Source organism: Mugil cephalus, chromosome 5 (genome assembly GCF_022458985.1).
Source record: "Mugil cephalus isolate CIBA_MC_2020 chromosome 5, CIBA_Mcephalus_1.1, whole genome shotgun sequence".
In the NCBI taxonomy this organism is placed as follows: domain Eukaryota; kingdom Metazoa; phylum Chordata; class Actinopteri; order Mugiliformes; family Mugilidae; genus Mugil; species Mugil cephalus.
Genome location: NC_061774.1, coordinates 11,316,197 through 11,333,181, shown reverse-complemented (window position 1 = coordinate 11,333,181; position 16,985 = coordinate 11,316,197). Strand labels below are relative to the sequence as shown.

General features: G+C 42.4%; 1 protein-coding gene across 2 annotated transcripts; it reads left to right on the top strand.

Moving 5' to 3' along the window:
* Positions 1-808: 808 nt before the first annotated feature.
* ssrp1a (structure specific recognition protein 1a) lies at positions 809-13,329 on the top strand. 2 transcript variants are annotated; one of them, XM_047585731.1, is made up of 19 exons: positions 809-934; positions 1,701-1,781; positions 2,357-2,542; positions 4,802-4,907; positions 5,777-5,970; positions 6,049-6,149; positions 6,243-6,372; positions 6,473-6,576; positions 7,681-7,809; positions 7,918-8,139; positions 8,251-8,323; positions 8,440-8,445; positions 9,630-9,762; positions 9,845-9,890; positions 10,019-10,151; positions 10,240-10,407; positions 11,547-11,644; positions 11,733-11,904; positions 12,825-13,329. In XM_047585731.1, the coding sequence occupies exons 2-19, from the start codon at positions 1,728-1,730 to the stop codon at positions 12,894-12,896; spliced, it is 2,127 nt and encodes a 708-aa protein (XP_047441687.1). In that variant the 5' UTR covers positions 809-934; positions 1,701-1,727; the 3' UTR covers positions 12,897-13,329. The 2 variants fall into 2 exon arrangements, with proteins under 2 accessions (XP_047441687.1, XP_047441689.1); XM_047585733.1 differs by lacking the exon at positions 8,440-8,445 and having other exon boundaries at positions 810-934.
* Positions 13,330-16,985: the final 3,656 nt, after the last annotated feature.

Sequence of the window (16,985 nt, the reverse complement as noted above, 5' to 3'; positions counted from 1 at the left end):
TTCCGAACCCGTTTAAACGGACAGTTTTCTTTTTTCTTTCTTTCTTTCTTTCTTTCTTTTTTCTTTTTTTCTTCTTCTTTTTTTAAATGACTGAATAAAGTGATGTGGTTATGTGGACTCAAAGACACAATGCTGGGTTAAATTGAACCAGGTTTGCCAGGTATTCAAATGTAATATAAATTGTGTTTAGGGATGCAAATAATATTACCTGACACGATGAGGGATTTTAATTAGCTCCGATTTAATTCAGGCCTTCTGAGGCCCGGATTTAGAGAAGCCCGGTTTGTTCCCATTTTGAGCTTATGCTGCATTTTCTCAAATAAATTTGTTTAGTCAAATTAATATCTGAGCGAGAGGTTCATAGCGGAAAAGTACAGTCCTGCCCCGAGGCTCTGTAGTAAATCTGACCACGAGTTTTATTTGATTCAAGGCCTTCCCACAGTCCTATTAACTCTGCTCTGTATCATGTGAATCAAAGTCTAAATTAGACAATATATTAACCACATGGGCTTGACCTTTATTTTCGAACTACTAGGAACAGATTATCCCTACATGGTCGCACCCAGTGTTTAATGCTGTTTTATGAGCTATTACAATTTTGCCATGAGAACAAGAGAATACTTCACCGGTTTTATTAGTTGTGCTGTGCACCATCTAGCGGTCATCTGTGGTTACAACAGTCCCTTCAGTTCCGCGCAGACTCAGTAACAACTTTGTTTTTCCAAATAAAAGCAACTCGATAATTTAACCTTTCCACGTTGAGTGGCTTCTGAAACATTTCAGAGTGTAAACACTTGACGTTAAAGGCTTTGAAGATTAAAATAAAATAAAAAAACTCACCGTACCGGAAGTAAATATGATTCTTTCCTGTGACGTAGCGCTAGCTCCCGATGCTACACGCGGGAAACAGGCGGAGCTGATCATCACTGTGACAGTAAGACGTGAAGTTTTGAAAATATGTTTACTCATTTAGTAGTGGGCCAACTTATGTGTATTTGTAAGTTACAGTGAAGCATAACGCTCACCAAGGCTTAACTTTGAGCTATTTATTTTGCTTAATTAAGTCTGTGCATCACTTGCTTTCTTTACACCGGCCTAGCTTTTGTAGAGCGCTCGATTCAATGCACATTGTCTCTCCGTAGGGCGGTGCTTTCGGGCATCTCTCCTTTTGCTTCATACACTCGGGGACTAAACTAAACACAGTGCAGCATAGCTCCATAAAAGAAGCGCCCCCTGTACTGTTCACTTTAGCTTAGCTGTTGTTCGTGGCGCAGCGTGGGTGTTAATTATCGTTTATGTTAAAGAAACGTGGGCTCACACTGCTGTAAAGTGGTTTATATGTTAATAAAATAGCAGGTGAAATGTTCGTGAAACTCCAGCATCAATATTTTATTTTAAACCCTCAATACTATTAGCTATTGTTAGCTAACTCTTGACTTAACTAGACACTTTAAATTGTGACTTAAGTATTGAATACTACAAAGAAAAGATAAAAAATACCAGCAAAAAGAGTTTCATCATCACATTAAAGCAGGCTTCTGTCTTTTTGCAGTCTATGGTTTGACTTTCTTTGTCTGCACCTCATGTTTTCATCAACATCAGACTATTTCCTGGGGATGTTATCAGAACACTGAGTGAACTTAGTATCTATCTTATTCAGACAGACTGTACCTAATTCAGTTTTTTCCTTCTGTCTGTAGAGCGTCGGTCAACGCCTGTGAGCTGAAATGGGAGACACACTGGAGTTCAACGAGATCTATCAGGAGGTCAAAGGCTCCTGGGTCAGTATCTTCATTAACTACCTCTGGATATTATTTTGTACCAAATAATAAATATTATGGTGCAACTTCATCAGTTTACAAGGTAGTACGCAGGTAGGAAAGAAGTATGACGTGATCAAAACTCCAGCAAGTTGTTGCACATACTTTTGTACATAGAACAGCTTAGTTGGACAAACGCATTTCAGAAACAAAAAATAGAACAATATAGAGAATCAAGAGTCTTTATTGTCATTATGAGAACATAAGGAAATTATATACGAAAAAACTATGTCATAAATGTATTAACTATCCTAATTGTCCGTTGAGGAAATAAACATGACTGTAAGAGTAAAGTGAATAAAGTGCAAATGTGAACAAGAATTACAGGGATTATATAATTACATGTTACTGCAGAGGTAGTGTGGGGAATAAATATAAAATATAGACCACACAGAAAAACAGAAATACCCGCATTTAAATCAGTTTATCTAACACTGGCTGATCAGGCCACTAGGGGATTAGTTGACGGTTCAGTTTGATTATCAAGCAACCTGAAGTCCCAGCATTAAACACTGTCTCCGTCATTGCTGCTGCAGAACGATGGGCGGCTGCGATTCAGCAAGCAGAACGTTGTTTATAAGAGCAGCAAGACGGGGAAGGTGGACAGCATCCCTGCAGGCGAGCTCAACGCGGCCCAGTGGAGACGAGTTTGTTTGGGCCACGGCATCAAACTCGGCACCAGCACGGGACACATCTACAAATATGACGGCTTCAGGGACACGGTGAGTTCTGGACGTGCCCGGTCCTGTAGTTCTCCTATCGAGATTGTTTGTAATGTATAAAGCGTTGTGTTTTTTTTTTTAAAGGATTTTTGAGGTTAAAGCAGCCGATCAGACTCTAAAATTTCCACGCGACGCTCTCCTTGTTTTTCTGCTCTATTTTCCTGCTGTTTCTAGGAAATAATTGTTACCTTACTCCGAGGAAAACAAGGCAACAGTGGAGTATTTCAGACTGACACACACTGCTGGTTTGTGTAGCGCTTTGTTTATGACAAAGGACGTAACACAATCAAGGGAACCACTGATAAACAATATCCATTCCTCGCTTGACATTTTCACAGAAAAACACTACCATCTTGCGTAAATGCCACCACTGCTGTGCGCATGAGTGTGTGTGTTTGGGTTTCCTTCAAAAATATGTGAATGAGTCGGCCCTTCTCCCCAAAGCTCCTAATGGGATTAATGAGGGAAAGCAGCGTTAGCATGTGTGTTCCATAAACAGTGTAATCATCTGCTCATGTGAGTCAGTGTTTATATCAATCCACCGAAACAATTTGGCTCAGAAAACAGACAAGAGAAAAAAAATTGTGGTCGTGTTTGTTTTTTATCACCCTGTATCTTTTTTTTTCCCCCTTTTTCCCTGCTGCTCGGGGTGCATGGGGAATGTCAACGCGCAAAGTACAACGCCGGGATGGGGTCTAACCTGGAGTCTGCGTCTGTCTCCTGGGGTTAATCAGCATATTTTTCAGGGAGATGGATCCTCTCGGCGCAGGCCGTGATGTCATTGTTTATTATCCCGCAGTTAGTGTCGGTAATCGAGAACTGGCCGGAGGTTTGGCTGCTGGCGTGAGGAACAGACACTTTGATTCATCTGTCCCTGTGAAGTGTCCTTGAGCGAGAAATCTCTGCCAGAGAGTCTGTAATACAGCTGACCTGTAAATGTCATCTGGAGGAGCGGGAGGTGCAGAGGAAAGTGTACGTCACTTTTCTTTCTGTCACTTCTGTGTTTAGACTGTAATTCACCCAAATCATTGTCGCGCTGGCTACGTTTACACAGACACTATGGCTCTAACTCGACTGAAATCATCCTGTGATTGATAGTGAACATGGGCGCGAAGAAAAATCATCTGATTGACAGTTCGGTCTAAAAAGATGAATTACACAGTCTCGTGTTTTCAGCGTTGCTGCTCATCAGCTCCAGCTTCGTTTATCCTTTCAAACATTTGGACATTGGTTTGGACAGCTCAGTATTTTACTACGTCCATGTTGATGTCTCTCTCCGAAACTCATCGCGTCACATGATGCGGGCAATGGGTGAACGTCGTCATCCCCCCGACCTCAAAAAAAAATGCTCGAAACTATCAGGTTTAGTGTCGTCAGTCGGTTCTGATGGAGGTGGTTGCATGTTTTTTTTTTTTTAAACTAGTGCCCACGGAAATCAGACCATCACGTCCCAAAGTCTGACTGGAACTGTGATGCCTTTTCTCCTTTTTTTTGTATGTGTGTTTAAAACCAAACAAGACAACACCCCGGCCTCTATGTTTATTATATGCAACAACGAATCTGTAATGAGGAGTTGAGAACTGCACAAACTCAGATTTTGTGCATTTACACATCTGCTCGCATTTGCTCTCGTATCTAAACAACGCTTTAATTCTGGTCAGCAAGGGCACTGATGAACCTCAGCACACACACACACACACACACATGCACAGAGAGACTCTGTGGGCTCTAATTGGCTGTAATAACCTCATGGACAGGCAGATATCCAGGTGTGTAAATTCGTTTTCCCACAGACTCTCATTCTACCCTGCACACAACTCGCACACCGCAATCACTTCCACATGTGTTTGTACTACCGGGACTGTGTGTGTGTGTGTGTGTGTGTGTGTGTGTGTGTGTGTGTGTGTGATTGACCATGTGTTTGTCACAGTGTGTGAGTCCTTTCCAGTTGTAAGCGGGCCTGCTGGATAAATAAACAGGCTGATTGTCAGTGGTGGGGTGGAGGACAGAGGGGGCGGATGGATTACATTCACCTCCTGTGTTCCCAGGAGACCCCAGCGGCAGAGGTGGTTACATTTGCGTTGTGATTAATTATCCCACATCCCTCGTTCTTCTTAGGTGCTGTTTTTATAAGCTGTGACCCATGCGGAGCCGATGCTTCTGCGGCCTCGACGCTTTTGGTTTCATGTGTTCTTTTGTTTTGTTTTTTAAACCTTACTAACGTGTCTCTGTCTTCCCTCTGTTTCCTTCACCCAACAGGACTTTGAGAAGATTTCTGAGTTTTTCAAGGCTAACTACAAGGTGGAGCTGACGGAGAAGGACATGTGTGTGAAGGGCTGGAACTGGGGAACAGCCAAGTTCTCAGGTAAAAACACATCAACACGTTGATCGCTTCTCTCAATCAGGGGTCAGTGTTTTTTAGGCCAGAGACCCCAAACTGATGGAGAGATTAGGGAGGGACCCCCCACCTACTGTATGTGTTCTATATTAAACTCGGCCTAGTGCTATGTATGAATATATATTATTATCATCATTTTGCATTGAATATTAAGCTATTAAAATAATACATAGATTCAAATATTATTTATTTCAAATATGTGCAACAGTAGAGTGGACGTACAGCTGCCGTAAACATAAACAATAATTGACATAATAATAAACATAATTGACACGTCCAGGATTTAACTTTAAACGTAGCTAAACGTTGTAGGAACACCAGTTATTTTGGCCTCAGTAGTGATGATGGGAGTGAGCTGCACTGTTAGCTTCCCTTCCGCTAATATTTCATCTGGGGACTTTAAGAGGATCTCGACCGATCGCGGAGAACCCGACACAGTCGGTGTGTAATATGCGGCCTCGTGATTGGCTCAGCAGCGATGGGGGCGGGGCCTACTGTGTCCAGGAGGCTTAGATTGACAGGTCTAGTGTGGCGCTCTGTGAGAAACGGTGCGCTGTTGAGACAGCTCCTGTATCGCTGAATGAAAGATGGCGTCTTCTTCCTCCATTTATCCCTCTGTTAAAATATGTTGGGTTCATTATAATAATGTGCATTTAAAGACATTTAAATATGTTAGGAAAAGTTAATAAAATATGTAAAAGAAATGTCTGATCAACCAAAGATTTTGCGACCATCCCTGCAGTAACTCTGTGGACCCCCCGTTGAAGACCTATGTTCTCAATGATCGATTGATTGATGTAGGGATTTACCGTTTCCTCTCTCTTATTCCATTTCAGGCCCGCTGTTGTCGTTCGACGTCAACGAAAACACAGCCTTTGAGATCCCGCTGTCCAACGTTTCCCAGTGCGCCACAGGGAAGAACGAAGTCACCCTGGAGTTTCACCAAAACGACGACACAGAAGTGTCCCTCATGGAGGTCCGATTCTACGTCCCACCCAGCCAGTCCGATGAACGACAAGACCCTGTAGAGGTGAGGAGGGGAGGGATACTCTTGTTTTTGTTGTCATTTGTGTCGGTAGCGGATCTAAAAGTCTGTGTTTCGCTTCAGGCGTTCGCTCAGAACGTGTTGTCTAAGGCTGATGTGATCCAGGCCACAGGCGACGCTGTGTGTATCTTCAAAGAGCTGCAGTGTCTTACACCCAGAGGAAGGTAATGAGATTTAAACACACACTACACAGCACTTATGTTAGAAGTAAACGTGACTGATGTCTCATTTCTTCTATTTTTTATTTATTTTTTTAGATATGACATTCGTATCTACCCAACGTTCCTCCACCTGCATGGTAAGACTTTTGACTACAAGATTCCCTACACCACCGTCCTCCGACTCTTCCTGCTGCCACACAAGGATCAGAGGCAGATGTTCTTTGTGGTGAGTGGAGCCCTTGTGCCTTTTGTGTCGTTTTTACAGTGTCTCTAACCCAAAGTAGCAGTTCTGACATTTGTAACTTGTCTCCCTGTTGTCTTCATAGATCAGTCTGGATCCTCCCATCAAACAGGGTCAGACACGGTATCACTTCCTTATTCTGCTCTTCTCCAAGGAAGAGGACATCAACCTCACCCTCAACATGAGCGAGTAAGTACATGGAGGTTAAGGATGCCAGGACAGTAGCATTGGGTGGAGCCAAGTCCAAGAGCACGGAGACATGTTAGGGACGTACGTTGCTAATGGAAATGACTTAAGGATAACTTGATTTCTTGACATTTCTTGATGTTGTGAAGCCTGTGTCCACTAGAGGGAACTACAGGTCAGGAGCAATTTTCACACGTTTACGGTTGCATTTAAAAAGCGTCTGTTTAAGTTTTGGTCCTTGGATTTTCCATTCAGAAAAGGATATTAAAAAAACAAAAAAGTGAGTGGTTATTTGATTTTTTATTTTAAAAATCACGGCATTTTTTATTTATCAGGATGAACAAGGGATAAACTAAGCTGTAAAAACCGGTCTGTTTTCATTTTCTGTTTCTAAAAACACAAAATCCATGATGTGCAACGAGAAAGTGACGTTTTTAGAGTAAGCGCATGTGTGAGGACGGTGCTGTGTAACAGAAGTTGATGGACATGGATCAGTACGTTGTTTTTCGACACAAAGTGTGTGTGTGTCTCAGTGAAAACGACATGACTGCAGAAAAACGTAGCTGCATATTGCGTAAAAACTAAAACTGGTAAAAACTAAAAATAACTACATGTAAACAGGGAATAGTTAGCTGCAAGCTAACGTTATACTGATATAGATGACGAGCCTTGTTTTGCCATCATGTCAAAAAGGTGGAAGTAATATGTTGTTATGCTCTTACCAGACACACAGCACCATGCAAGTGCTTTTGCTTTAAAAATGACAACTTCCAGTTGCACAATATGAAAAAACAGACACTTTTTTGTTTCTGTCAATTTTACTTTTGGTTTTTGAAACAAAAAAATGAAAATCAATCTTTTTTAAAACTTTTGTTTAGCCCTTTTCGACTCTTATAAAATAAAATACCTTGACTTTCAATTTTAATTTGGGAATTTTAAAATGAAATTCAATTACCCGTTTTTTAATGTCCTTCTCTGAACTGAAAATCCAGTGACCGAAACATACATGGGCCAAAATGTCTCCTGGTCCTCACATCGCTGCTTACAAATCCCGGGGAGCTGTTCTGGTTAAAGTCTTAAAGCTTTTCTTTCTTCTGCGTGAAACAGGGAGGATGTGGAGCGTCGCTTTGAGGGCAAACTCAGTAAGAACATGTCCGGCTCTCTCTATGAGATGGTCAGCAGAGTGATGAAGGCCCTGGTCAACCGCAAGATCACTGTACCTGGAAACTTCCAGGGGTAGGCACACGTTTAACGCGTAAACCGTACGATATGATGTTAACAATTTAAAAACATTTAATAAAACCTCGCTCTTTGGAACCAACCTCCCCCTCCCTTCCTCCTCAGCCACTCCGGGGCTCAGTGCATCACCTGCTCCTACAAGGCGTCTTCAGGCCTCCTCTATCCTCTGGAGAGGGGCTTCATCTACGTCCACAAGCCGCCCGTTCACCTGCGCTTTGAAGAGATCTCCTGTGTCAACTTCGCCAGAGGCACCACCACGACGCGGTCCTTTGACTTCGAGATCGAGACCAAGCAGGGAAACCAGTACACGTTCAGCAGCATCGAGAGGTGAGGAGGAGCAGATCTAGAGTAACGTGTTCATTCATACATCAAGTTGTGTTCATGTGAGATCGTAACATGAATTCCTGCACACGTCCCGTGTTTCTCTTTTCTCTCTAGAGAGGAGTATGGCAAACTTTTTGACTTTGTCAACGCCAAGAAGCTCAACATCAAGAACAGAGGGTTCAAGGAGGTAATGAATAAACCAGCTTTTAGAATAAACATATTACACACATTCTGTCAGACTTCCATCCTAGATATTGATGTTTGTCGCCCTTCTCCTGTGTGTCTGTCCATGTACCCCTGTAGAAGAAGGTGGGTATGGTCATGGGTGTCACGTTTCCATTAGGCACATGATTTTATGAGTTTGGAGTGATTTCTGCTTGCATGGCGTGCTGCTGGTGTGTTTGTTATGAGAACTATGTTTAATACTCTTGATTTGGTTTGATGCAACCAATATGTTTGGTGGAGAACCGGATAAATCTTGAGTGATTTATGAGTAATTACGGGTCTTGGGGGAGGGGGGGGGGGGGGGGCGAAGGAGTGTGTGACTGTGTGATAACTGTGTGTTTGTCTGCATCGTGCTGACTAATGTGTGGCCCGGGGGCTTTTGGTGTGCTTTAACACTCGACACAGTCGTCATCACGACCGCTGCCCGATGTAGGCGGCGCTGATTGCATTTACCTCTGTCGACACGTACGCGCTCCTGGCGTGTTTGACGGCGCGGCCGACTCGTTTTTTTCGCTGGTAAAGAGGACATCTGTTGCTATGGTGATGGGGTCAGCGGAGCGGGTCAATGAAAACGAATGCTCTCCATTTCCTGTCGGTGTGTTTTTAACAGCAGCCCGTGCGACGCGTCGTTTGTCTGTCGGCTGACGGACACGGATGCTGATGCATGGAGATGGGAAGAGAGCGTGTGGGAGGAAAATGGCTTGACTTGGGTCGCCAAGAATAGTTTGAGAGTTTTTTTTTTTTTTTTTTTTTAGACTTTTCCCAGACCTTTTGATGAGTTTTCAAATAAAACTTGAAATCAAGCCTAAGGTGTCACAAATTAAACTTAACTATACAGCATGGCATTTTTTTTTTTCCCCAATGGGTTCTAAGCTCTATGTTTTTCCTTATGACCGCTTTAAAAAAAACTACAACATCTGCTTGGGAGCCTCCTATTATTACCTGCACTCTGTTTACAGCTGGAGACTGATTAAAGGCTGCATACGCCTAAAACGATTCACCCATTTTCAACACAAAATTTTAGGAAAATGAAAAAAACATTAAACCATTTTCTGGTCTCTATTCTCCGTGAATGGTTGTTTCAGACCTTTAATCAACTTCAGCTGCTTATAATAATCAATACATTATTTAAATTCTTTATTGTTTCCGGATCAGAGAATTGGGACTCTTTTAAGATGGCGTTTTCTGACATGAGGGAGACTAATCTGCGGGCTGCTGCGTCGTGGGTGGTGGCAGGCTGTTTTCTTGACCATGCAGTGTGTTTCCAGGGCATGAAGGGTAAGATCGACGAGTACAGCGACTCGGATGACGACCAGCACGACGCCTACTTGGAGAGGATGAAGGCCGAGGGCAAGATCAGGGAGGAAGGCAACGACAGCGACGAATCGGACGGCGAAAGTGGTGAGTAATGGTCTCAGTGTGGCAGAAGAAGAGAGTTTGTCAAGTTCAGTAGGTCTGATTGTGTGTAACTGTCGCTCCTCAGATGAGTCTTTCAACCCTGGGGAGGAGGATGATGACATTACAGAAGAGTAAGTGACGTTCCAATAACATTTTATTGGCATTAACCATTTTTAAAAACTTCCCTCTCTGCCTTATTTCACGCAGATAGTTTGATTCTCCTTATTCCTGCTTCCGTTTTTCCTCCACATTCACTCAGGTACGACAGCAACGCCTCGGCCAGCGAGAGCAGCGATGAAGGGGACGACAGCGAAGACGAGAGCGCCAAGAAGAAAAAGCCCAAAAAAGCCAAAGTGGTGAAGGAGAAAAAAGAAAGGAAGCCACGGAAAGAGGTGAGACGACAGCTGCGAACAGACGCGCTGTATGAACCTTGACCGCATATTCCCGCTAACTCTCTTCAATTTGTTCGAACGTGAGCAGAAGAAGCAGAAGGATACCGGCGGCCCCAAGAGGCCGATGAGCGCCTACATGCTTTGGCTCAACTCCAGCCGCGAGCGAATCAAATCGGAGAATCCTGGCATCTCCATCACAGAGATCTCCAAGAAGGCCGGAGAGATGTGGAGGCAGCTGGGCAAAGACGAGAAGGAGGTGAGAACGAGAACTAGGGCAAATTCACTTTTTAAGGCGTTTAACTCAAGATCGACCGATATTTAGTTTTTTTACTGGTATCGGCCGATACGCGGTTGCGTTCACTGATACCGGCAAGATTTTTGTTACACAGCACCGTGCTGCTGTTCTGGAGACGCTTTAGACCCGTGCAGCCCATACATTGCCCCTCCCCCTCTAACAGAGTGTGTTCAGCTGGAAGTTGGAAAATGCTTGTACTATTAATAGTTTCACGCACCCTAAGAGTTGGAAAAAAGCATTTTCTTTTTTTTTTTATTATTTGAAAAAAAAAAAAATACCAAGCAAAGATCTATTTACTTAATCACTCAACACCAACACTTTCCAGTCATTAGTCCCAACTTTAACTGTTGTTGTTCAGTTGCAGTTTGCTAGCTGACTTTTTTTTTTTTAGCAGACAAATAGTGCAGGTTGTCAATCAACCACTGTCCACAGTTTAACTTGGAGCTGTTGTGCTGCTGTTAAGCTTGTGGTTGGGATATGTGTTGATGTTAAAGCCGAGGTGTAAGACTAATACTTCATGTAAGCTAAATATAATTGTCTGAGAAAGACCACAGGCCAAAGCAGACTTCAGGAGGTGAGAAGGAGGAGAGACAAGCACGAAAAAGTAATTGACAGATTTGCCTCTGTTAAGGTGGGACGGATTAGACTGGAGTCTGCAGAGTCTGTTCTGTCCAAAAGGAGAGACAAAGGTTAGACTGATGTCTCTCAGGCAGTGTGACCTCTCTTTATTGACCTCAGTATCTACATCTTTTCTTTGGTGGCCCTAAAATTCTTTGAGTTTAATAAATGTTAATGTTTTTGATTACATTGAGACTTGTAACATTTGTTACAAAAGCAGAATTGGCTCCGAGTATCGACATAGAAAAATCAGCAGCTCGTGTCGGCCATCGGCCAAAGCTCATGTAAAAAGTATCGGCCCTAAAAAATCCACATCGGTCGATCTCTAGTGTCAGACACGACAAAGGAACGATGATAAAGATTTGATGCAAACCGGTTTCATTTCAACAAACCAGTACACACATATGTTTAATTGATCCGTGTATTTCATGATGTTGTAGTCATGGATCCCCCTTAATCCCATCATCTTCTCTTACCTTTAGGAGTGGGAAGTGAAGGCAGGCGAGGCGAAGAGGCAGTACGACAAAGCAAAGAAAGAGTACAAAGAGAGCGGCGGAGGATCAACTTCCACCTCCAAGAAGTAAGACTCGCGACCTCGAAGCTTCATATCTTCTTTACAGACTTAAATATATGTGACCTTTGTTTCTTCACCGCCCTCCACCCATTAGGGAGAGTAAGAAATCTGGAGGCAAAAAGGACGAGAAGAAGAGGAAGTCTGCCGCAGCAGATAAGGACAGGGACCGGGCCGGAGGCAACGACAGCTTCAAGAGCCGAGAATTCATCGAGACCAGCGAGAGTTCGTCAGACTCTGATCACAAGAGCAAGTCCAAGAGGAAGAAGGTAAAGCCAACAATGATGGATGACATTATCAGAGAGGCCGCAGCAGGAGCCTCTATAGTCGCCACACACTGCAGTCAAAACAGAGACTAAAATAGTTTTACTCATTTCTGCAGGAGGATGCAGGTGTGTGTTTGCAGTTTTAAATAAAACTCAGAATTCAGTTTTGGTTAAGGATAACAACTAATGTTTTATGCTTGGGTGCATCTGGAGAACAAAATTAACTCAAGCTAAGAAGAGGAGGAGAGACTTATTTACGTTAGCTGCTATGGTCTGATAGAGGGACAGCTGCAGGGGAAAGAGACAAATGGAGAAGAATGGTAACTGAAACTGCACACGAGATAAAAGAGACCACAGGTAAGAACTAGAGACGGAAAGAGGGACAGCAACAAGTGTGACTGTTATTTTATTATTATATGCAGCTAGAACCAGACTGATACTGTGTGTGTGTGTGTATATATATATATATATATATATATATACACACACACACACAGTTGTATTTGAGAATAGTTTACACCCTATTAGATATTTAATTCCTTAAATTAACTGGGACATTTGAACATCAAAGACCTTTAAAGAGACATTTTAATATGTGGATGAGTGTATGTGGACCTGGTGGATTCATCTGTAGATTCATTAAGTATTTCCAACTCCAACTTTTAGCCTTGTCCTATGTAGCTAGATGTCGTTGAATTTACCTTCAATGAAATGTGTTATATTAAACGAGTTCTTTATACATCTAAAAAAAAATAACTGTAGTAGATGACTATTAAATGAATGCAATGTGATCCACACTGTTGCCACTGGTCGAACATTTGTCGGCAGTTTTTCATACAAATTAGCATTTCTTAGTTCGGTGATGGTAGTAATTTTTAAATGATCTCCCATTTAACGACTTTTATTTATTTATTTTTTTATAGCATGAGTCAGATGACGATGAGGAAGAAGAAGCAGTGTCCACACCTGCCAGCTCAGAAGAAGAATCTGATTAAACACTTTTTCAGATCATACACACAAACCAAGGACCAAGCACTCATACTCGCTATGTTAATATCACATTGACGGACGGACGGATCAGCAGACAGAGTTTTTTTTTTTTTTTTCTTCTACGTGTTAAGTTCCAACATCCTGTGACTGACTCTGAAAACTTGAGCGACCTTCCTCCTGACAGCTCGGAGAGACGACGGTACGCCGGTGTACCATTTGAATCCGTGAAGGGGTTTCCATCTGAACCATGTGAGGTTTTCTTTTAGTTTCAAAGTAGTGAGGATTCTAGGAGTTACTAGTGAAATAATGTGGATGGGTAGCAGATGTAAAGCCATTTCGTTCCTCTTGTGTAGAGAGACTTTTTAAAAACAATCGTTTCTGTGTTTTGCAATGTTATGATTTCAGGCTGAAATAAATAAATGAACCATTTTCAATAAATCCTCACGTTGTCGTAGTGAATTGTTTGTTGCGCCGTGGCTCAGTGTCGTATAGGAACCATTAATGGCCGAGGTGACTGGTCCACCCCCAGCTCCTCCTGTCCACGTGGTGACATGTCCTTAGGGACAGATGCTGAACCCACAAAAGCTGCCAGTGGTCGGGGCTCGCACCCTGACGGGTTCCCGGCACTTAAGCGTGTTTCCTTGTGGGGCTTCATTTGATCAAAGACAGTGTTTCATAGACTAAACTGTTGACTGTCTAAAACTGTCTTGTTTTAAGAACAACACTTTCATGTATGTTTGAGGGAACAAGATAATCCTTTAATTCACAGGTCTTCAATTCAAATCATTATCATTTTCCCCCACAAATTAAAATTTCTTTAAATATATATTAACATGAATCCAACATATTTTAGTAAAGGGATAAGGGACATTGTAATACTGAATGCAAAATGATAATAATGTATATGTATAAATAGCACTGGGCAAGTTTAGTATAGAACGCATATAGTAGGTAACTACTTAACGTCTCCATCAGTCTGGGGGTCTTTGACCTGAACAATGTTGAAGACTCCTGCTTTATTTTATCCCAAAGTCCAGCCTACACCATGAATTTTAACACTCACCATTAAAGTCAGCATAGATATGAATCCATTACATTGTGTTACGGACGAAAAGCTTTTAGCGTAGTCTTAACTCTTAACTCGAGAAATTTCCACAGCATTTCCACACACGCAGTTGGCACATCGTTTAACCAGGCAGGGCGGTTTTGGAGTGTGTGCGTCGGGCGGCTGCGCTGGTGGAAGTTTGAGAGACAGTGGTTTCCAACAAGAGGCCGAGGCCTAAGTACTTGATGGTTTCAGATGTGGTTTTTAAGAGCCAAAAACCACCGGATGTGAGGTTGACATCCATTTAGACAGCTTTTGATAATAGGGTACTCTTCCTGCGCCACCTGCTGCATCACTGACTGGATGTCCCGAGAATGACCTCTTCAGATCGTTACCCTTTTAGTTTAATGTGTGAGTATGTTTGCCGGCGTATAGATGAGGCTGGGACTGGACAATTAAATGTCTGAACCAAATTTCATCCAACGGTTGTTGAGATAATTCACGCAGAGACGTGGGCTCGTAATGGTGCTAGAGAAGGAGTCAGGGATTCAGAGTCGGCAGGAGTTCATTTTTGGGAACCGTGAATCTAGTCAGTTCTTTTTCTGTCACCATCTAGTACTTAGTCACTGTCTCTCAGCCGTCATTGACCTAAATGTTGATATTGCACACGTAAATGGAAACGATTTGTTTTGACTTGAGTGCTGAAGCAAAGGTTAATTCATTCTTTGGGGAATGAATCATTATCAATCCTTTAGCTGAGATCACGTTCCACTCAAAACTATAAATAAAATCGGGACTCGTGATTATGGAAAGACTGTGTGGTTCGAAGTCCTCAGGTCCATCTCCCATGTAGTGTCAATTTAACGTGTGCGCCAATCAGGCCAATCCCCATAACATTATGACCACCTTCCTAATATCGTGTAGGTGTCCCTTGTGCTTCTACAACAGTTGTGACTCGTCAGAGAATGGATGTGGACCTTCTGAGGGTGTCCTGTGGTGTCTGGATGTTATTAGTGGGGGCCTTTGGGTTGAGGGTGGGGGGAGCTCTGTGGATCATCCCACAGATACTCGATCAGTTTAGGATTTAGTGAATTTGGAGGCCAGTGGTATTTCCAACTCCAGCTTTTAGCTTTGTCCTGTGCAGCTAGATGTCCTAGAATTTTTGTGTGTGTCTGTGTCAGGCTGCATCCTGCTGGGGATGACTACCGCCATCAAGGACTGTCATTGCTATGGGGTGGGACTGCCCTGGTCTAAATGTTTCCCTGTAGAACATAGGTCTTCAACAAGGGGTCTGGGACCCCTAGGGGTTCCAGAGCGGTACTGCAGGGCGTTCGGAAAACCTTTTGGTTCATTAGACATTTTTTATATATTTTTTCAATTCTTCCCTACAAATTAAAATATATTTAAATACACATTAATGTGAATCCAACAAATCTTAGTAATGCACAATGTATAATGCATATTTTATATTTATTTATTATGTTTACAGCAGTTGCATGCCCCCCCTACTGTTGCGCGTTTTAAGTATTAAGAAAATTAGTATTTGAACCTGTGTATTATTTGGATAGCTTAATTTTAAATGCAAAAAAATATATATATATTTGTGTGTGAGGTGGCGTTCATGTGGTCTTGATATTGCTTGCGCTCAGACATTCCAAGACAGATTGGGTGGAAATGTGATCCACGCATAAACGACTTCCTGTCACATAAAGCTCTCTTTTACAATCGTCTCCTCTTTCTCCAACAAATCCATCCTCTTCTTCTGACTCACCCTCGTCAGCGCTGGCATCCTAGCGAACGTTTTCTCACATTTACAGATGTACAGCTTCCATGCTTATCATACGCTGTTGTGACAAACGCAACAATCACATGAGGTCTGAAAGCTTGCGCTCCCGATTGTTCATTGTCAAGAGCATGCATACGTGATTATGTGTGCCTCGTCCTGTATCAGGTTACCATTAAGTGGCCACAGACATAATGGACCCACTTATGAAATGACATACTGTCTAGGCACATACATCTACACATGCATCCCCACACACACACAGACACACTGCCACTGCATCACATTATCTTCCTGATGTGAAAGGCTGTAATGCCGCGGCTGAGTGTGTTGAGAACTGGTCGTATCGTATGCCACTGTTATTGCTCGGTTGTCAATAACGCCACAGTTTGTAATTCATTAGTGTGCATTTGGACTCACTATTTGTGAGCGAGGGGGGGTCTGTAAGTACGGAGTCGGACGCTTTTTTTGCGCGCTTGATGTACAGAAATGTGACAAAATTGCGTTAGGTGGGGACATCTGGAACTTACACTTTGAAATTAAATTTTGGTTTCTCTGAGTGGTCGCATTTTAAGTTATGACTTTCTCAGACAAGAGCTTTTTCGCAGCCACTTCCTGTTTGAATTCCAGTCCAGCCTGTTCGGTTATCTAAAGCATCTTTACTGTCTTTAGTATCTTTTCAGCGTGTTCAGGTATTTACATACGGTATATTTGTATAACGCGGCACCTGACCCTGATTATGAAAATAAAGAGGCAGATTGTGGGCCCAACACATTACAACAAAAACTACACAATACCAACTTCTACAAGCATCATGTTTAATAATTCATACACAGAAATCCAGAAATTGAAGCGACTTTATTCCAGCTACAGACATTCACATCTCACATCATCTCTTGACTGGATGTCTCCGCTTGCCTGCACGTATCAAAATGTAACTAAATGGTGTTTACTGTGTTCACAGATGAATAGACATTCTTCCATTTGAACCCGGTGGCAATGTGCCAAGCTGGGTCTTTGCTTTCTAATTCGTTCAGAGAGATCCTGAGGTCCTCCATAAATTTTAATAAGTGAGTAGGTGAAACATCATCTTCATTTTTACCTTTATTTATTTATGTGTTTATTAATTTTAAGTGAATAGAAGATCTTTACAAAACATTTGATGAGGAGAATTTAAATAAGTCAGCAGGAAGGGAGAGAGAAAAGTACTGAGCGGGACAGTTTAAAAATAAACATATATAAAAGGAAGTGGTCCTCAGCAACTTT